The sequence below is a fragment of the Haliotis rufescens genome, unplaced genomic scaffold (assembly GCF_023055435.1).
Source record: "Haliotis rufescens isolate VD_foot unplaced genomic scaffold, xgHalRufe1.0.p SCAF_81, whole genome shotgun sequence".
NCBI lineage: Eukaryota > Metazoa > Mollusca > Gastropoda > Lepetellida > Haliotidae > Haliotis > Haliotis rufescens.
In genome coordinates this window covers 1,462,010-1,484,121 of record NW_025964374.1, presented here as the reverse complement: position 1 = coordinate 1,484,121, position 22,112 = coordinate 1,462,010, and the positions used below count along the sequence as shown (strand labels likewise).

Sequence of the window (22,112 nt, the reverse complement as noted above, 5' to 3'; positions counted from 1 at the left end):
GTAGTTGTGACAACGTGTTCCGCTTGATTAACAATAGACACACAGTAACAATTAGCACATGTCGTTAACAAATACCACAAGTTGATTGTTTCCGTCACACTAATTGGAAGCATATTACTGTAGCCAATGAGCTCGGCTATGTTTGGTTTGTTAACGAGTTCAATCGACTATTAAGTTTGCTTGTTTACGGTGTTACAACGGTAGAGTACACTGGATAGTAACCTTTGAGTGTGAATTGCAGAATGATATGTTATCCATAGACAGGTTTCATTTTCGATTTGTATTTTTGCAGTATGTTCGAAATAAATATCGGACCCAACCATGCTGAGGTCATACAGAAATAATTACTCATTTTCTCGATTTTATTACATAAATTCAAAATAAATCGATGACGAAATATTTTTGTTTTCTAAATAACGGCATCTCCTAGGTTTCTAGTTTCAGAATGAAAAACTCGATTATTTTTTTAATTTGTGTTTACGTCCTTTGAGGACTTGTCATTGATATTTTTGCCCCAACAGTTCATTTTTTTTGTCCAGGGAGGTAAGGTAAATAAACTTGTATTTCATTCTATACGTTCTCTCATCTCAGACAGATTTGATAATGAATTATTAGAAACAATGTGATTGCATGTATATAAAGTTTATCTTTGTTCAAATGGTGTTGTTTTAGAGAAATGTTTTCATTCGCCATTTGCTATTTTATATATCTCGCTGGTGAGTACGTTAGTTATCAAATTGTGTGTTTTATTTTAAACGGCATTAAGAAACCAAATGATATATATGCATCATTGAAAACACAGATAGTCTGTTGTACAAATACAGTACAGTTATTAACACTCATAGTAATAACTAGTTTCCTCTCCTTGAATGACCTATTAAGTAAGTTTAACTGCAATCGTAAAAACAACCATCAAAAATGATTTTATTCAATAGAATGCTTAAAATTCGTCCCATTATTAAATGAGCTGTAACGAACATAGCACAATGACAAATGTACCCACAATGCAGTCTATCCGGAAGTTCTATGATCATTAGGAAAAGACTGGTTGGTTCGATAAAAGCGAACAAATAAGACAGAATAAACTGTCTTTATGGAGTCTTACGATGTAATTGCAAACCAGCCCGTTGTCATAGACAATGTAAGTTTGTTGAAATGCAATCAGTTTCATTCTCTGAGCTCTGGATCGCGCACAAACCTACTTAACGTCTGCTAGACCTGTCAGTCGTCCCAACTCGTCTCCGGGCACTTGTTGGCTTTGAAATGATATGTGAAAGATGTGGATGACTCATACATTCATATGTTTGTAAATACTGTGCAATTGCAATTAGTGTGTATATTGTATCTTAACATTTGGTCTCCTTACACTATTTTGATAGGTCAAATGACATTAACTGTCACACTTTTCTCACATGGTGTCATTAATTCAACCTGTCAGATAACATTCTTTTGACATTTGGTCATGTATCGGCATCAGGTGTATTTAATTTGTATTAAATCTCCGGGTATTATCATTAACTGTGCCTGCATGTTATTGAACACCCATAAATGAGTACTGGTGCACTGTTTGTATGTTGCATCTTTCTCTGCACCTTGACCATACATATATATACTGCCTCTGTGTTTTTTGTGGTATGGCATGTATCGGCATCAGGTGTATTTAATTTGTATTAAATCTCCGGGTATTATCATTAACTGTGCCTGCATGTTATTGAACACCCATAAATGAGTACTGGTGCACTGTTTGTATGTTGCATCTTTCTCTGCACCTTGACCAACATATATATACTGCCTCTGTGTTTTTTGTGGTATGGCATGTATCGGCATCAGGTGTATTTAATTTGTATTAAATCTCCGGGTATTATCATTAACTGTGCCTGCATGTTATTGAACACCCATAAATGAGTACAGGTGCACTGTTTGTATGTTGCTTCTTTCTCTGCGCCTTGACCATACATATACTGCCTCTGTGTTTTTTGTGGTATTGTCCGCCCGGAGAGTGTAATAAAGGTGCAACAACTTTGGATGTGACTTAAAACCCCATTTCACCTTTCCATGCTTATAAGGCACATATGTTATGAGGATAATATTAGGCATACTACTTGTATCATATATGTTCTCAAGAAATTAAGGATGTAAATTTGTATTTGTTAGTAATTTGATTATCTGTCACAAGATCATTCCTCAAAAGAATTTATCAATATTTACATTGGAAACAGTTCTATTTCTTGTTATGTTAGTTTATAAAATAACCTACAACAAAAACTGAAAAGACTGATAAATGGCAAAAATCAAACTAAAACACCTAGTTTTCTGGATTCATTTGTTGCCTCCTTCTTACAGCGTTCGAGTCCTAACATGTGCACAGTTATATTTGTGAACATGGTGAATGCCTCTCCTGATAAAGTGTAAACACAACTGGTCATATCTAACTGATCATCAGATAATTTCGCACTAATAGCTTATGTAACATTACTAGATTTGGAGAGATAACATCTAGTCCCTCTAGATTTTCACTAGTCTCGAACTAACAGACTAGTAGCCATGTATATCCCTATTGATTTACAACCACAAGGTGTATTTATGATGTGCCTGCAAGTTTGCTATGGTTAGCATTAAACTGTACACACACTTTGCAGTACAGTGGATAATGTTGATGCAAATACTGATGCTATATGATTAAGTAACCATGTTTATCATCATCATAATAACATGAACAAAAAGTAAGTATATATTTGTAACAAAACGTTTTTAATTTCTGTTTTAGGGGTCTGGAGTGATCAAAGCTGGTTTTGCTGGAGATCAAGTTCCTAAATACATATTTCCAAACTAGTAAGTTGACCTGTTGACTGATATTTTAGAACCATGATCAGTGTGTTAGACAGTAGTTGTAGTGGGTACTAATGCAGGGTTAGAAGGCCCTTTCTGAATGACTCACAGGGATACATTATCAAGTTATGATTTGATTTTCCCTATGTTTGCAAAACATGTTCATTTTGAACATGTTGAAAGACAGTTAAACTTAGTACATCTAAAATAATGTAGGCATTGAAATTCGCGCTAGCCTGCTAGCTCGAGACACTTTGCCAAAGATATATCACAATCGTCCCAGGGATTTAATATATTCGACCAACAGCAGTCCACTTTAAATATGTTTCAGCAACTGTTTTCCTTAGTGTACAGGCTGTGTAAGGAAAATGTTTTAAGCCCATGTAAAATTTTCAGTTTGACCATTTGGCCTATTGACCAATATTGGCAGTGGTCTACTAATCAATCATGTGATTGGTTTACTCATCCTTTATATGCCGAAATTTAGTATTATTGATCACGCAATCATTATGTTGATAATAACATCAACTGATAAATAACAGTCATGTAATTCAAGAATTATAACAATGATTTCTGAATTTCAGCTTTAGCCATGCTAGTTACATGTCTTTAGTTTCATAGTTCTGTTTTTGTTTGATTGGCAGAGTCTATTTTTATACTGAACTATGAATCTGTAGTTAAACCTATCAAATTTTCATCAATACAAAGTTCCAGTTACTGGTAATGAACAAGTTATGTATTTTGTATTGAAAAAATTAAGTAGGAATATTAATATACACGTGATCAACACTATTGAATTTGAATTAGTTAAAATTTAGCGTCACATCTGTATAATTCCGCCATATTGAATTTAAAGGCCTCATGAACAATTTAATTGAATCATAACTGGACATTAACTGTCTACAACACTAATAAAAAAATGCAGGTAATATACGTAATGTTAATCAATACGATCTGATGTCGACAGTAGCACTTTGTGCAGTGGGAGTATGAGCCAGGCAGCCATTGTTCCAATGTCATCGGTAGTCTATATGCAGCTGCTGCAACATGGTATTGATTTGTTATTCTCTGTTTCATTTCATATAGATTTTACTAACATGTACACAATACATCTGCTTGGCTGTACTGATCAGGTAGCGAGTGGGAATAAGCCGAGTGTGGAGCTGGCAGGGTTGATAATCACGATTCTAGCCCATTCAGTTTCTTGAAAATACATTCTCATACTTTGATTGTTTTATGATTTTGAAATAGGATCCGTTTTCTTTCGAAATGTGAGAAGATTATTATGTTCAATAAATGATCACTATATACGCTACCACTATTTGTTTGAAATAATTTTTAAACCCAATCTCATTAAAATCAGATCTTAGTTCTCGCTACCGCTAAACAAAGATCTGAGGACATCCCATTAGGGGTCACGTCAGAATGACCTTTCATCCGACCAGATCATGAAAGTGACAGTCGGAATGTGATTTCTAATCATGCAGCCTCGAAAACGTTAAAACGGGGTATTCAGAACGATTGTTACGTCCTTAGCGACTGAATCTATACAATCTAGACCATATATTAGCCATTCTAGAACATTCTTTTGTTCAGGTTTCAAATTTTTAAGCGAGAATTTGTCAAAATATGTTTCGAAGCGTAGTCGCCAATTTGAAAACACGAGAAAGCTGCCTTCTGATTGGCTAATGTCGACTTCTTGTCAGTAATTCCATGTCAGTCGGTCAGAGTTTGCCAAAGGTCGGTCTGACGTGACCCATAATGGGATGTCCTCAGATCTTTGTTTAGCGGCAGCGAGAACTAAGATCTGATTTTAATGCGATTTGGTTTAAAAACCTAATGAGATAGTCGGGCCCATAAGTGTTCTCTGCCCATCTTCAAAGTTACCTGCCCACATTCAGACACTATATATATTGAAAAATTGCAACAAAAAAAGTAACTGACAAATTTCATCTTGTTTTAGTTGTAATAATGCAAACAATTACTTGAGAGTCTACAAGGAGTTACAATATAACTGAATACATAAGTAGTCTTAAAATTATCTGCTGGACAGTTGGGCAGGTGGAGGATAATATCATGCAGCCCGACAGAAAAGTTACCTGTCACGGGCAGTCCGGCAGGCAGTTATTTCCGACACTGTTAACTACTCAACATGTGATCAGGATACTGAGATATTACATACTGACTGACCTAACGCGATGACAACAATTTCCGTTGTGAAATGTGTAACCAACTTGAAATGAAGATGCACATGCTTTTGTTCCATGGCAAATTTGAATACTATTCCAAGCAATCAGTCACATTCACACCACATCTGGTGACTCGCAGTCCCTGTCAAAAGGACCTGTCATGTAACTGTTTATGGGGCTCAAGATGGCAAATTATTTGTCTGAGATCTGATTTGTTGTATTTTGGAGCCAAGTTGAACTGAGTTGAATTTTGGCGTGTGAGTCCATGTTGATGTTTGTTAGGCTGAAGGAATCGTCAATATGTAATTGTATGTTGAGATGTAACTGCAGCCTTAGAATCTTTCTGGTCCAGAGGATTAGTGGAGATCTTAGTCCTCGGAGTTTATGGCTAGTCCTGCTTGAACAAGACAACAATGTTTACTATGTCAGTCTTGCCAAAAACCTTTGAGTATACAAGCCTAAACTCAGCTATGCATCATGTTTAGAACATTTTAGGGGGCGGTCGGGTAGCCTAGTGGTTAAAGCGTTGGCTCGCCACGCCAAAGACCCGGGTTCGATTCCCAACATGGGTACAATGTGTGAAGCCCATTTCTGGTGTCCCCCGCCGTGATATTGCTGGAATATTGCTAAAAGCGAAGTAAAACCATACTCACTCACTCACTAGAACATTTTAGTGTTATTACTTGTATATGGATATTATTAGCTGAAGCTGAACAGAATTTATCTAGACTCGGGCTTCAGACTAGTGGCTGGTGTCACAGACTGCTATGTTTACATTTTGTCAGTTTTGTTCACTTCCAGTTTGTAGAAAACTTGAACCATTGAGAACTGGGTCAGAATTATAGCCTTTAATTGTCAATGAGGACTGCCATCATTGGTCATTTACTTGTCCACAACACAATTTTGTTGTCTCGAGCTAGTGGGCCAGCGTGACTTTTGAAGGTTTAACTGACCAGTACTGATGACGCCACTGTATGGTTTGTGCTTTGTCACTATGAGTGCAGGTGTATATCTAGGATTTTAAACTATGTTTCCCTGGCAGGTGAATTGAGTATTATGACTTTTCTTTTCTCCAAAATTGGGTATTTAGCATGGCTTGCACAGCCATAGTCCACCAGTTATCTTTAGCCTTGAAGTCCTTTTGAAGAGTGAGAGAATTTGGTTTTACGCCGCTTTTAGCAATATTCCAGGAATATCACGGCGGGGGACACCAGAAGTGGGCTTCACACATTGTACCCATGTCGGGAATCGAACCCGGGTCTTCCGTGTGACGAGCAAACGCTTTAACCACAAGGCTACCCGACCACCCCTCTTATTGAAGAAATACAAAACAAGAATTACCAGATTTTTTGTATATTATGGCCCTATATAATAGCCTGAATTGAGAATTTTGATACTCCAATTTTGGAACTTTACCATGTTTACTATTACTAATATTTGCCATACACCTGGCGCCAGATAACAGCACCTGGGAATGTCTAGATAAGACGCTCCAGTGTTTCGTGATGCTGACAATGATAATGCTAATAAATGCAACTTTCCATCTTGCACACTTTGAGTGAGTGAGTGAGTGTGTTGTAACACCTCTTTTCACAGTATTTCAGTTCAATTACGGCGTGTCAGCTTGATGTGGGAAGGAAGCAAGCAGGTCTTAGACATTTACCTCTGGTGGAACCCACGATCAGCTGTACTTAATTTTGTTTTATTATTTTCACAAATAACGCTTGTAGAGACATTTTTGTGCAACATGCAGAAATCCATGGTCCACTGACAGGCCGTCATGCATACGAGTGACCCCCTCTCAGGTGGTCACTTGTACGCGAGACGGGAGACCCGTCTCGCGTACACGTTACCTCCTCTACTGATCAGTGGTTGTCTGTCATTATTTGATCATGTTAATATGTTTATCTTTACAATGAATAGAAATGTGTTGTGATTTGAAATATTTGTCTTTTAAGCACCCCTTGAAGGATTAAACTGTTTTTAACCGTTGAGCGTATGATTTGCATATAGTCTGCCCCAAGCATGCCATGTGTTGGTCTGTCTGACACAGCTTTATTTTAACTGCCAAGTATTCCTGTCTGGAAACTCAACTACAAGTTGTCTGTGTTTGACTTGCAGCATCGGCCGCCCCAAGCATGTCCGGGTCATGGCAGGTGCCCTGGAGGGAGACCTCTTCCTGGGACCCGAGGCTGAGGTGAGAAGAGAATGGGAGGACTTAGGACCCATCTTGACAGGGTTTAACAGCTTGTCTTAATGCTTGTAATGTTTTGAGAATGGATGCTCGGCCCCAGGGACAAGAGCAATTAGATTGTATTACAGTATGTTTTCATAATACAGTCTGAAAGGTATCTTTGTGAGATGATACAGGCATACTTACATACTTACAGCCTTAATCCTTTCTTGGTGTAAGGGATAAGACCATTTATAAACACACTGATTCAGTGATTGTGTAGATTAAGTATGTAGTGTGGAATGGGGGCATGATTGACCTAAAAAGTGACTTAAACTTGTAAGTTTCTTTATTCCTGCGGATTGAAATTTTCCAGAATTGAAATATTTTTATATATTCAGAGATGCTTCCAGGGTGGTGAGTTTAGCAATCTGATTAAAATCAGATCCTTATTCTCGCTACCGCTAAACAAAGATCTGAGGACATCCCATTACAGGTCATGTCAGAACGACCTTTATCCGACCAATCAGAGCGTTGTTTACCAGATCGGGAAAGTAACAGTCGGAATGTGGTATCTAATCATGCAGCCTCGAAGAGGTTAACATGGGCTATTCTGAACAACAGCTACAAGCTGTAAACTGATTCCATCATAGTCATCATCTGTCTAACATCAATGGGATTAAACATTTAAACGGAAATGGCGTTGAATAGCCTGTGGGAAGTACTGCCATACATTGTCTGCCGCCAGTAAGACATTCCAGAGTTTACTTTTGTTCAGTTTTCAAATTTTGAATTGATATTTTTCTAAACGTAGTCTTTTATGGAAGTTGCCAGTTTGAACCTAGTGCCGTAAAGCTTGAGAAAGCTGCTTTCTGATTGGATAAATTATTATTTGGCATTTTGATGGCTCAGGTAAGATCATTTAAGATAATTAGATACAGAGTTTCAGATGGCCGTCGATCATCGGTCATAGACCGATAAAATGTCAATGTTGACAGATGGTTTGTTTAAGTAGTCTGACTTTTGACCGATAGAAATGATAAGCAAGGCATCCCACATGTTATAATTTCAGCATAAAAAAGTAAATATTAAGGAATAGTAATACTTACAGCATAGGTTTAATAAAACAATGTCCAACTATAATAAATCATCATTAAAATTTTGAGCAGTGTTTCCTTGCATCATACTTTCTGTATCACAGGGGGGGACGGGTGGCCCAGTCGTCTAAGGCGCCGCGATTCGCTGTGCAGAGTTGCGTCCCTTGGTCATACGTGAAACCTATGATTGTGGGTTCGAATCCCGGTTCGCCCCAATTATGTTTCTAGGTTTGTCAGCACCATACCCGTGCTCGTGGGTGTCACCGAAATGATAAACATCTGGATTGGGGGTGGTCGGGTAGCCTAGTGGTTAAAGCGTTCGCTCATCACGCCGAAGACCCGGGTTCGATTCCCGACATGGGTACAATGTGTAAATCCAGTGATATTGCTGGAATATTGCTAAAAGCAGAGTAAAACCATACTCATTCACTCAAATTTGATTGCTCCGAATCATGTTTGTTTATACATATCAGATCTATCATGGTTTATATTTGAATGTTTCATTCTTTGTATAGGAGCACCGGGGTCTGTTGTCAATCCGCTACCCAATGGAGCATGGTATTGTGCGAGACTGGAACGACATGGAGCGGATTTGGCAGTACATTTACTCCAAAGACCAGCTACAGACTTTCTCTGAGGAGGTGGGTGCTAGATTGATGCAAAGCTTTATCTATGTACTACTCCCCTTTCACTATCTGACATATACTGGTCACTGTTACATTGCTATGAATTGCTAGAAAAGTTCTTAGGAGCCTGTTGCTGATATTTACATCAGGCATCAAACATCCTTCATTTGCACATTGTAGAATATTGTGGAAAGTCTTTTACATACCTAGTTCAACCATTTACGAAAATTCACAAATGAATTTGATTGCAATTAATATAAAATGTTTTTGTTTTGAATTATGAACGCGAAACACAATCATGTCAAGTACTTTCTGAACGGTTGTGTAACTTATGTTCTAAAAATAGCAACAGTGACGAGGCAGGGAAATGTTATTGCTTGAATATTGCTTTACGAGGCATGAAACCTCACTCACTCACTGAAGGATCTTGGGTGTGTCTCTAGTTGGATACATACTTCTACCATCTGGCTGTTTCAGCACCCCGTGTTACTGACAGAAGCACCTCTCAACCCCAGGAGGAACCGGGAGAAGGCTGCAGAAATATTTTTCGAGACATTCAATGTTCCAGCCCTCTTCATTTCCATGCAAGCTGTTCTTAGTTTGTGAGTACTTCTGTCTTCATGGTGTAGTATTATGCCTAATTGTAAGATTTTGATGGATTTTAAGAATTTCATTTATCATATTTCGTTGCACTCTAGAGATATCTGGGAATGAGTTTTTGTTTGTTTGTTGTTTAACGCACACTCGGCAGTATTCCAGCTACATCATGGCGGTTTGTACGTACTCTCGTCTGGACCAGACAATCCAGTGATTGACATCATGAGCATCAATCTATGTAATTGGATGCGATGACATGCATCAAACCAAGTCAGTGAGCCTGACCATCCAATCCGGTTTGTCCCCTCTTACGACAAGCATAGTAGCCTCTTGCTGGCAGGCATGGGTTGCTGAAGACCGATTCTAACCCGGCTCTTCATTGGTTGAATGAATTTGTGAAGAACTGGTATGTTGACCCAGTTTCAGATGGAAGCTAAATGACGGGAGGGAAGCATTTCAAACTCCAACCACTAGTCCAATCTTAAATAGTCCAGATTCTTCTAGTCTTGTGATGAGAAATAGGCTGTGCAGAGTTGCTTACGATTCCTGGTTTGCCCTGATTATCTTGCTAGGTTTGTCAGCATCATAACCATGCTTTTGGGTTTCACCAAAGTGGTAATCTACGTTAAGCTAACACTCTGTGATATAATTGGAATACTGTTAAAAGCAGTGTTAAACCCAACTCACTCACTCCTTGTCATGTGCAGTGTGTCCTCATGAAGTTTGGGGAATGCGTCTAGAATTGTACAACTCATCAAGCATCATATGTTGTTTCAGATATGCCACTGGTAGAACAACAGGAGTGGTGCTAGATGCGGGTGATGGCGTCACACATGCTGTACCCATCTACGAGGGCTTCGCCATGCCACACAGTATCATGCGTGTTGACATTGCCGGGCGGGATGTCACACGCTACCTCCAGCTTCTCCTCCGGAAGGAAGGCTTTGATTTCCACACCACTGCCGAATTCGAGGCTGTCCGAACTATCAAAGAAGTAAATATTTTTCCTTTTGTTTTCAGTATTGAGAAAAGGAAGTTCTGGGCCCCGTTCCACAAAGCGATCGTAGCGCTAAGATGATAGTAACTCCCATTCTTTAACATAGACTTACGACAGACTTAGCGCTAAGATCGTTTTGTGGAACGGGGCCCAGAAAAACAATTTGGAATGAAGTATCAATCGATTTTAGAAATTAAATTAAAAATGCATTAATTACTTCATTATTTTTAAAACACTTTTTCAATGGGTAGTTTTGAAGATGATAATGACTTGCTTATTCAGTATTTGTGAATGAACAGTAAGATATGTAGAGAATCTCGCCTAAGTATCTCTTGATATCAATGATATCAACACAAATTGATAAAAGTTTAAAACTCTGAGTCTTTCCGAGGAGTTTTGGACTTTTATCGATGGGTGACGATATTGCATCGGTACTGAGACTAAAATGATTTTCTATAATGTGTGCATCTTCTTGCAGAAAGCATGCTATTTGTCTATCAACCCCTTGAAGGAGGAGAGTATGGAGACGGAGAAAGTGCAGTACTCCCTGCCTGACGGTAACGTCATCGAGGTGCGTCCCAGAGTCTTTCCTTCAATTTAATATGGGTGGCAGGGTAGCCTGGTGGTTAAAACATTCGCTTGTCACGCCAAGATCCGGGTTTGATACTTCACATGGGTACAATGTGTAAAGCTCATTTCTGGTGTCCCCCCCACTGTCATATAGCTGGAATGTTACTAAAAGCTGCGTAAAGCATACTGACTAACCTTAATATAACAGTCAAACTCATCTACAGTCTGCGACTTTAGCCACTAGTCAGAAACTGAGGTCAAGGAAAATTCTGTCCTGTCCAGTAAGCTCAGTTAATAATAGTCCATATAATTGCACTAAAATCAAGACTGCATCCATACCGAGGGCAGATAGGCATTGGCTATTGGAGGAGTCATGTGTTTGCACAAGTTGTGTTTGTAACCTGAAGAAAATCAGCTATTGGGTTAAGTGTACATAGTTGGGGTGTGACAATTGACTACCTCGCAACACCTTTTGTATCAAGATACTTTATCTGCATTGTTTTCACTTCATGTACTTGATGTTCAAGCTTGCTGGCTGACAACCTGTTTGTGTTATATTCTGTTTTTGTTGATTTAGGTTGTTCTTATGGTATTGTTATCAAATTACAAAACAAGATCAACGCAGAGCCATGTGAAAGACTACATGGTTATGTCATGTTTATTGTGTATTGTATCCTATCTTCTAAAATAAAGACAAACACTTCACTCATTGGCATATTTTATAATAGGAACTGTGTTACTATTAAAGAAATGCTGGATTTTAAAATAACTGGCGCAGTAGATTGCAAATGCTGTGCTCTGTCGTGGTCCAAGTGGAGATAATTTCAAGGAACATCAGATTATCTCCCCTTACAGTCTTTGCCTTCACTATAAAAATCTTTGTTTGATTTCAATTTGGTAACTTTTTTAGGTGCCTGGTATTGAAAGTTAAACTTCTGTTTGATGCCTACATATTTTCATGTTCTTTTCCTTTAATGTGATGTTTGATATCATAGGTTGGGCCAGCTCGATTCCGAGCTCCAGAGTTGTTGTTCCGCCCTGACCTGATCGGTGAGGAATGTGAGGGGATTCACGAGGTGCTTGCATACTCCATACAGAAGTCAGACATGGATCTCAGGAGAACACTATTTTCTAATATTGTCTTGTCTGGTGGATCAACATTATTTAAAGGTACACTCAGATTTTGATGCTGCTTCATCTGAATTATTGATCTCTAGTCATTAGTATTTTAAAGTATTTAAGACACTCTAATCCTATTTCCCTTGCTAAAACAGCTTTGAGATACATATCATTCATGAACGAGAAAGCCTTGGTTAATATGTGACATTACCCAAGTTTTTCGTATTTACGAATTGTAACTAAGATTTGAAAATATGATTTCTTCCCTAGTTCATACGAATACAGTGATCGCTCGCTATTGCGCTACCAATGGGGTCCAAATAATTGGTGGGCGTTATAGACGATGAGCCGTTTAACCGAGGCTGAGGCGGGGGAGCGCGCTCGGCTAATCTCAAATCATCAATAGGCCTATGTGTTTATCTCACGTCACGTCAAAATAGTATATATTTTTATGGACCTAGATCTACCTGTAAAATCATTCATTTATTAAATCTGTCATATTTCACAATGTCTGAAATACGTATTCCATTCTAATTTATCATTTTTTGTCAATAAATTAAAAAATTATTCACTATTTCCCGCGATGTTATTGAAAATAAAATTCTCGGACACACATTTCGACAACGGGTCCGCATCGAACATGTCAAAGAGCAAAATAAAGACTATTTTAAGCAAATCTTAAAATATATTATACAAAGTGATAAATAAAATCAACAAAAATATATCTAAAAGTAATCAAACTTACATCTAAGTTATTATTTCCATCGTTTCGTGCGATCGCGTGTAATGTAAGTCAAATGACATCTCAGCTTTCGTCGCCTTGAATTCTCGGCTCGGACACAACGTTTAATGCAAAAATATATGCATGAAAAATCTTTGTCACAGCTCGTAACCTAGCACGATACATTCGCGAAGTTCCATATTTTTAATATATATCGTGATTTCCTGCTTAAAACGTTCAGAATAACACGATTTAACAAAAAATCTTTCGCTAACTTCTGAAATTTATCAAACACGAGCTTGGTATCACAGCTTGATTGGCTGCCTGAGGTCACGTGCTCAAAATTGACCAATCACGAAACTTGTAGCAGATTTCGGCAAGAAAGAGTCATTAGAAACAAATTTTAATCCAATGAAATCGCTTGTTATAACTACGGGGAAAAAACAGGCTATGTTACGAAAGCGCGATTACTAAATGAATGACCACCGTGTTGTGACAGCAACTACATGTGTGTGACAGTTTAGCCTTAAATTGGATTGCCCACTAATTAAGAATATAAACTTCGCTTGTGGTTCTCTTTTATTGCATGCATGCGCTTCTAAGATCAAAGGATGTATAGTGTGAAAAGTTAACTAGTTGAACAATCGTATTTCCGGGACTTGCCGCGGATATTTTCAAACAGATTATTAGAACTCCATTCAGCGATAAACGGTTGATTATGCAATGAGAAGCGTTATGTGCAAATGAACAACGAACAACAATACAATTATGTCTGTGTAAAACTCTCAGTAATAAAAGTGTACATAAATTTTGGGAGCCATGCGTTACCGCGCGTAGTAACTGAGGTAGCGCTTTATCGAAGAGCGCAATAGCGAGCGATCACTGTATGTCAATCTACAAGAGAGAAATCTCACAAGAACTAAATTTTCAAAGACACCAGTAAAGAGAGAGTAATTATTTAGCCTTACACTGTTTGTTCGATTGGTATGAAGTCTACTTACAGTGTTGCAGGGGGCACTTCTGACCCAGTCTTCTTAGGCGTTGCAATTAGCTGTGCAGAGTTGCATCCCTTGGGAATGCGAGGAAACCTATGATTGTGGGTTCGAATTCTGGTTCGACCCAATTATGTTTCTAGGGTTGTCAGCTCCATACCCATGCTCATGGGTTTCACCAATGTGGTAAACGTCTGAGACCTGCGTCACTTCAGGCTATCTTCCTACACAGCTAACATGCCGTGATATAACTGGAATACTGTTGACAACGGCGTTAAACTCACTCACTCACTCAACTCACTCACGTGTAGCAGCATCTGTCGGATCTAGACACTCCCCTCGTATTATCAGAAGTTCCTGCAGTCAAAACACAATTTAAGCAAAAAAATCATCAACTACCTCTTGGAGTCACATGGCAGTATTGTACTGTAGATGATGCATATCACCCCAGTCTTTGGTTTCTCGACAAGATCATATAAAAATACTAATTGTAAATTGTGAAAGTTGGCAGCTATGTAATTCCCTCTATTGGTACAATCCTAGGATTACAGAATTCAGTGGAAATCTATTAATCCACCCGGAATATGTTTTTGTTTTTACTGCCTGTACATCTACAAGGTTTACCTGTATGACTTCCTGCTGAGTCTGATACATTTCCTTCTTTGATTCAGGTTTTGGAGATCGACTACTTAGTGAAGTGAAGAAATTAGCACCTAAGGATATCAAGATTAGGGTCAGTATTTTTATTTATTGCCTTATGTTAATATATAATAATAACATATTTTTTCTAAAATACTCCTGCATTCTTCCATGGAAGCTGAGAAGACAAAGTTGAAAAGGAGACATGGATAGTACAAAACAATTTAATATAGCCTTCATAATGAAAACAACAGTTTCATTGTCATTTACTGAGAACCATTTGCAGCCTTCGAAATTTAGGGTTTGTTTTAAGATGAACAAGAGGACCAGCGTAAAACTTACGCCACTAGCCTTCAGAGTTTGTGCTGGACTGACTTCACAGCATTGAGAACTGGTAAAGGGTTCTAGCCATCAAATGTTATCAGTCATTAATAACATTCAAAGGCTGAGTTGTTATTCCTGACATGGGTACAATGTGTAAAGCCCATTTCTGGTGTCCCCCGCCACGGTATTGCTGGAATATTGCTAAAAGCGGCGTAAGACCATACTCACTCACTGGTACTTTGCAAGTGTTGAGTGGTATGGATGGATTTATCTGAAAATATTTTCAGTTGTAATTGATGTTGATAACTCTTCTCCACAGATATCTGCTCCACAAGAAAGGTTATATTCTACATGGATTGGGTGAGTACTCTTTCATATCTTTTTTTCATTTTTTTTATTATCATCATCATCATCATCATTATTATTCCCATTATTATTACCATTATTATTCTTCTTCTTCTTCTTCTTCTTCTTCTTCTTCTTCTTATTATTATTATTGTCATTTCAATGATGGGGCAAGGGTTATCCTGTCCCCCAAGTTACGGTAGTTGCATCCCCTAGGCATGCCAGATCCCAGTGGGTTTGAGTCCCAGAGCAGGCTTGATTATCAGTCTAGGTTTATCAGCACCCTACTATTGCTAAGGGTTGCACCAGAGTGGGAAATGTCTGCCACCCGCACATAACAGGCATATCTTCCACAAAAAGCTGATGTGCTGTCCTACAACTGAAATACTGTCCAGAGCTGCATTAAACATGTTACACTCACTGTTTCATTGCGTTCTAGAGCTATGTTAAAGCCAATTCATTCACTGTTTCATTGATTTCTAGAGCTGTGTTAAAGCCAATTCATTCACTGTTTTATTGATTTTTAGAGCTGTGTTAAAGCCAATTCATTCACTGCTTCATTGATTTCTAGAGCTGTGTTAAAGCCAATTCATTCACTGCTTCATTGATTTCTAGAGCTGTGTTAAAGCCAATTCATTCACTGCTTCATTGATTTCTAGAGCTGTGTTAAAGCCAATTCATTCACTGTTTTATTGATTTTTAGAGCTGTGTTAAAGCCAATTCATTCACTGCTTCATTGATTTCTAGAGCTGTGTTAAAGCCAATTCATTCACTGTTTCATTGATTTCTAGAGCTGTGTTACAGCCAATTCATTCACTGCTTCATTGATTTCTAGAGCTGTGTTAAAGCCAATTCATTCACTGCTTCATTGCGTTCTAGAGCTGTGTTACAGCCAACTCATTCACTGCTTCATTGATTTCTAGAGCTGTGTTACAGCCAACTCAAACACTGCTTCATTGATTTCTAGAGCTGTGTTACAGCCAATTCATTCACTGCTTCATTGATTTCTAGAGCTGTGTTACAGCCAACTCATTCAATGCTTCATTGATTTCTAGAGCTGTGTAACAGCCAATTCATTCACTGTTTCATTGCTAGGAAACATGACATCATCGAAAACACTTTCAAATGAAGACTAAATGGTGATAGAGATGAAAATTATCAGTATATTTTTGTTCGACCATATCTTTTTGTTTTTCTAATATCCATCAAAACAGTGCAATGATAAAAAAAAAGATCAATATTTACCGATAACTGAAAATAAATATCGCGTGGCTTTAACTGTGAAATGGTCTCGGTTCCAGTGGCTCCATCCTTGCTTCCCTGGATACATTCAAGAAGATGTGGGTGTCTAAACGCGAGTATAACGAGGAAGGAGTCAAGGCGATACATCGGAAAACATTCTAGACCAGGAGGCATTTTAACACATAATTCTACATCCTCATATGTGCATTTCTTGTAAATGTCCATGTAATATATTATTTATCTGTTGACTTTAGCCGCAGGGGTAGCACATCAAGGACTGTTTCAGCCATCTCCAAAATGGCTGTTGCCTTACGCACCCGAACAAGTGGTGTAACTTCACTGCTTTGTGATAGGCCTGCTCTGGATATGTTAATGTGTTCTCATGTATATCAGTTCGGGATCTGAGAGACAGGTCTCCTTGTGTAGGCTTATAGCTTTGACTTAATCATCATGTCATATCATGATAAAAATTGCTTAGTTGTCAGATTTAGTTATGTTTCTGTTTGAAGAAAAATAGGAAACTTATTCCAGTTGCAAAGTGTCTTCCCTGTAACGTAGCTGCCAACTGTCCCACATGTTTCGTGTTTGTTACAAATTTGCAACTAAAATACAATTTCTTCCTTGATTCATACGAATATTATGAGGATAAAATCATGAGGACTAAATTTTGAAAGACGCCCGGATGCCATTGTACAAAGGGATCTTAGCGCTAAGGTGATCGTAACTCCCACACTTAAAGGAAGGCTTACGATCATCGTATTGCTAAGGTTGCTGGTCGTTGTTTTGTAACGGCACCCTGTACAGAGAGTCATGTAGCCTTCCAACCTCTGCTACAAATGTGTATCAACTGGTGTGAAGTCTATAAATTGTGTTGCATCTGTCCAATTGAGGGGGCAGTCGGGTAGCGTAGTGGTTAAAGCGTTAGCTCGTCACGCCGAAGACCCGGGTTTGATTCCTGACATGGGTACAATGTGTGAAGCCCATTTCTGGTTTCCCCCGCCGTGATATTGCTGGAATATTGCTAAAAGCGGCAAAAACCATACTCACTCACTCACTGTCCATTTGAGACACTTTTGTCGTGTTATTGGAAGTTGCTGTAGTCAAAATTGAAACTAAGCAATAAAATTATCGATTCAGATTTGAAATCTCATGACTGTATTGTACTGTAGATATTTCCTATCGTCAGGCATTGGTGTCCCTACCCGAGGACTGTAACAAAATACTAATTGCAATGTGGTGAAAGTTGACAGCTATGCTGCAGTATTTGTTTCAAATTTGATGTTTTATTAAGTAGCTGAACTTTATGTACTCGATATGAGAAACATTATTATATTCATTGTATTCCAAATAAGCTCTGATCTGCTTTACATTGCTCTCAAGACGTTTTGGACAATGAAACCAGAGGAGTTTAGTGAATTAAACTTTAGTTGAAAACAGCTTGAAATTATCAGTAGTCACAGTACATTGAAAGTGTGTTTGGATTTAAGGAAATATATTTTCTGAAGAATATATATTGTATTTGACCAACTCTGCTTGCTTGATCCAGATCTTCAGAATTGTCAGTAACTGTAGCTGTTGTACATACTTTATCCTGGTCCTGTTGGGGGTCATCTCTGCTTGAGTACACGTAGATTGTGTTCCATGCATTCACTGTGAGTTGTTACACAAAATGCATCATTCTTATCGATTGAAACAAATTTTCGTAAGACCTAAGAGTCACATGAGAAGATACGCTGTACCTACCCGTAAATGCAAGCACACAAATGGTGAAAAGGTCACTGTGAACGAAAAGTTCTATGATTGTGACGTGAATTACATGACACAGCTTTTGACATAATTTATTTGTTGTTTGTAATTCTAGTGCTAAGATTCTGATGTGTGAGCTGCCAGTACTGTGTTTCTTTGTGTACATTCACAGTGCTGTACAACTAGAACAAACCATGCTTTGATTACACAAACATCATGTACAAGCTGAAAGAAATACTCACTATCTTTCAAGATAGACACAATTTTATGGATAACAACTTCTTTAATACTTGCTTGACAACGGTATAAAGATCTATACCGAAACATCGCTTTTCACAGTATTAAAGAAGTTGGTATCCATAAAATTGTGTCTATCTTGTCATTCTTCAACTTCTAAGTAATCATGGTAATGCCTATCAAACAATTTCACTATCTTTCATTTGTCAGACCAATTTTTGCACTAAAATATACAAAAAAGGTATTGAACTGATTTTTTAAATATTATTATAGATAGCTTTTCCGATTGTCAGTTATTTTTCAGTTTTAGTGTGTGTTTTGAGCTTTCAACATTTGCAAATATATTGATAATTATCCAATGAAATATGATTATCAAACTGTTATTAAACCTACAATAAAGTAAACATAGGAGTAGGGATGTAGTATAATTTATTTGTCAGCCAGTCATTCAAGTGTATCCATGGTAACCATTCCAGGAAATTGTATCCATGGTAACCAGATATCTACTTCAAGTATCCGTAGTAACCACACTAGGGTGCTGCTCATTCTACGCCTGTTTACAGGTGTATTTGCCATTGTAGTTGTGCAATATCCTGAATACATAGACTGACAGTAGAAGATTGTCAAGTGGAAGTTTGTCTTCACAGTGTTTTGGTTTTCATCAGTGCATTTAATTATAGAATTTGGACTCGTCATTGCCGACATCCAAGCTTAAAGGATCTAATAGAGGAGAGACTTCCGTTTTCATCACTTTTAATTAATAACTGTTTGCCATGCATTTAAATAATGAAAGATAATAATATTAATAGCACACATACTTGTATTGCTTATAAATATTATATATCTTTTGTTTAGAAAAGAACCATCACTTTTAAAGAAGAGTGTCTACATACTTGTTGAAATGAACCTTTTTTTTAAACAGACAACAGTTTCCCATTTTGAATTCTACTTCAATAAATATTTGAAGGAACACAATGTTTTACCGATGTAGATTATTACTTACATGTAATGTACTATTTGCTGTGTAACTACTTTTAGGTGAAATGTTTCCCTTATATCATTGTATGGGGATCTTACCTCAGATGAAATGCTATTGATGTAGATAGACTAGTTGTTATGGTTTGAAGAAGGAAACATGTTGTTTTGTATAACTGTTGCTATCACAAGATCTGTTGGTGCTTCGTTCGTTTCTTAAATTATTAATTACAGGAACCACAACTTTCTGTGGTTTTGCCAAAGGCACTGATGGTTTCATACAAATTTTAGCCAAGTTAGATGCTAATGAAAATAACTACTTTTATTCTCGGCTGGTGAATGCTGTATTTTGAATGGGAATATAAGAAATGACTGTTTTCTTTAAAAAGCAAGTTCTTTTCTTTTTGATCTTTTCGAGAACTTGAAATTTTGAAGGAGACCTGCCAAGAGCCATGGGAATTCGGGGCTAATGTGAAGCATGGAAAAAATTAGAAATTAGACGTCATAAATACTAAAATGAAAGATATAAATGTAACATTGGTTTCTACCTGGCCATTTATATTGGTACCACGTTTTTGAATATCAGGAAAGATTGTGAGTTTGTTCATTAGAGGACTTATTCATTGATTCTTGATAAGGCTGTTTTTGATGACTTGGCTCATAGATGTTTTCCTAAACCTTAGGGTCAGAAAGGAAGAAAAAAGAACATTTGAGACAAAAAGTATGTGATGAAGTCATCTCAATACATGGTAAGTGGGGTGATACAGAAATTAAATTAAAGATTGTTGTTTTTTACTTTAACAGTTACTTCCCTACTTTGAAGTTTTTTTCAGTAATAAAGTACAAGTTAACAGACTTGATTTGTTTTTTATGGGAAGAGAGACACAATTTAAAAAAACAATTGTAATATAAAAATTTGATTTAGTGGATCTGTGAACTAAATCTTGCATTATAGGGATTTATTTAAGAGCTAGTAACCTAAAATGTCTAGTCAGTATGTTGTTTGTGTGTATTATCCTTTCAAAACCAGTGTAGGATAATCAGCAGACACCGTCTCGGATATTTGATTGAGGAGTGACCATTCTCTACAGTCCACAGATTTCTTAGAGTCTTCGTTGTGGTTTGGGTTTTATATCTTTATAAGAAGGTTGAGTGTCCTACCTTTTTGAGTATTCCAAGTTTGTTAAGTCCAGGGTTCGACACATGTGCTTGTTCAAGAAAGAATAATGCCAATCACATTGATAATGACCAGTAGTTTAAGATAAAAAATATGAAAGGTCAGTCTCTCTATTTTCAATCACACTCTTTTTTTAAACAAAATGTTAAACGGGAATAATTTAATAATAAAGTGTGAGAAATTGGTGAAATTGTTATGAGCTTGGGGGGCGGTCGGGTAGCCTAGTGGTTAAAGCGTTCCCTCGTCACGCCGAAGACCCGGGTTCGATTCCCGACATGGGTACAATGTGTGAAGCCCATTTCTGGTGTCCCCCGCCGTGATATTGCTGGAATATTGCTAAAAGCGGCGTAAAACCATACTCACTCACTAAATGTTATGAGCTTGGCTTGTGTTCGGCAGATGGCTGATGGCTGATGCCATACCTGTGGAAATTATTGCTTATCAGTCCAAGCCTTGGGCAGAAATTGGTGAAAAAATATTTGTCAAAACGTGCATAATTTTTTCTAGTTTTCTGGCCATATTTTTGGGTGGGACCAGTAACTGTTCTGTGGGACTGGTTTTGTTACAAATGGCTGAATCAAGATATCATCAAATATGTGAAAACTTCACATAATAAAATATTAATATCCAGAACTTAGCTTCTCCACTTTAAGAAACAATTTGTGCTTACACACAAATCAGTTTAATTATCAGCACGATTAGAAATGGTGCCTTTAGCTGAGGATATGCGACGGTAAATTACAACCTTGTTTGTATTTCTTTGCTTTCATAAGACCTTTGTCACAGATATTTTGTAATAGTTAAATAATTAATGTTTTCAGGTAAGAAATATGCCCAGGTCAAGCTTTATTTTTTAAGGGCGGTTGGGTAGCCTAGTGGTTAAAGCGTTCGCTCGTTACGCTGAAGACCCGGGTTCGATTCCCGACATGGGTACAATGAGTGAAGCCCATTTCTGGTGTCCCCTGCCGTGATATTGCTGGAATATGCTAAAAGCGGCGTAAAACCGTACTCACTCACTTTATTTTTTAAAACTCTTTTTGTATCACGGAAAGTCATTGGTATACTGTATGGTGTCTCGCCTTAAAATACAGCCAAGCTTACTGCTTTATGCCCCTATGCATCTGAGATGTCCTGATTTGGTGATTGTGTATCAAGTACGGTATGTAGCATCTTAGTGTCAGCTGTTAATGTATCCCTTCCTGGCTTGACTGTAATAATTGACTGTAATTGACTGTCACTTGGCAATGTACAGAATCTTGTTCTCAGTATATATGATATCTGCAAACAATAAAATGTTAAATAATGAATGTTTGTTTTGTATATTTGTTGTTTATCACCACAGCATTATTGAAGGTATATGACGATGGCAGATGTGGTGTTGGTCATTCTTGAATAAAGACTTTAAATCAGCAGTGGATCAGCTGAATCAAGGCAGTCTGTGTTCAACTCTGGAGCAGGTAAACCAGTGGTTGCCTCACAACTCAACACAATACTATCTAGGTCTTCAAATTGTTTTG

General features: G+C 37.7%; 1 protein-coding gene across 1 annotated transcript; it reads left to right on the top strand.

Annotated features, from left to right (window-relative positions):
• The first annotated feature begins 1,008 nt into the window (after positions 1–1,008).
• LOC124142030 (beta-centractin) lies at positions 1,009–21,902 on the top strand. Its single transcript, XM_046510271.2, has 11 exons — positions 1,009–1,141; positions 2,768–2,832; positions 7,140–7,215; positions 8,804–8,929; positions 9,392–9,516; positions 10,289–10,505; positions 10,987–11,079; positions 12,074–12,248; positions 14,582–14,643; positions 15,193–15,233; positions 16,520–21,902. The coding sequence occupies exons 1-11, from the start codon at positions 1,094–1,096 to the stop codon at positions 16,620–16,622; spliced, it is 1,131 nt and encodes a 376-aa protein (XP_046366227.1). The 5' UTR covers positions 1,009–1,093; the 3' UTR covers positions 16,623–21,902.
• The last annotated feature ends 210 nt before the right edge of the window (positions 21,903–22,112 follow it).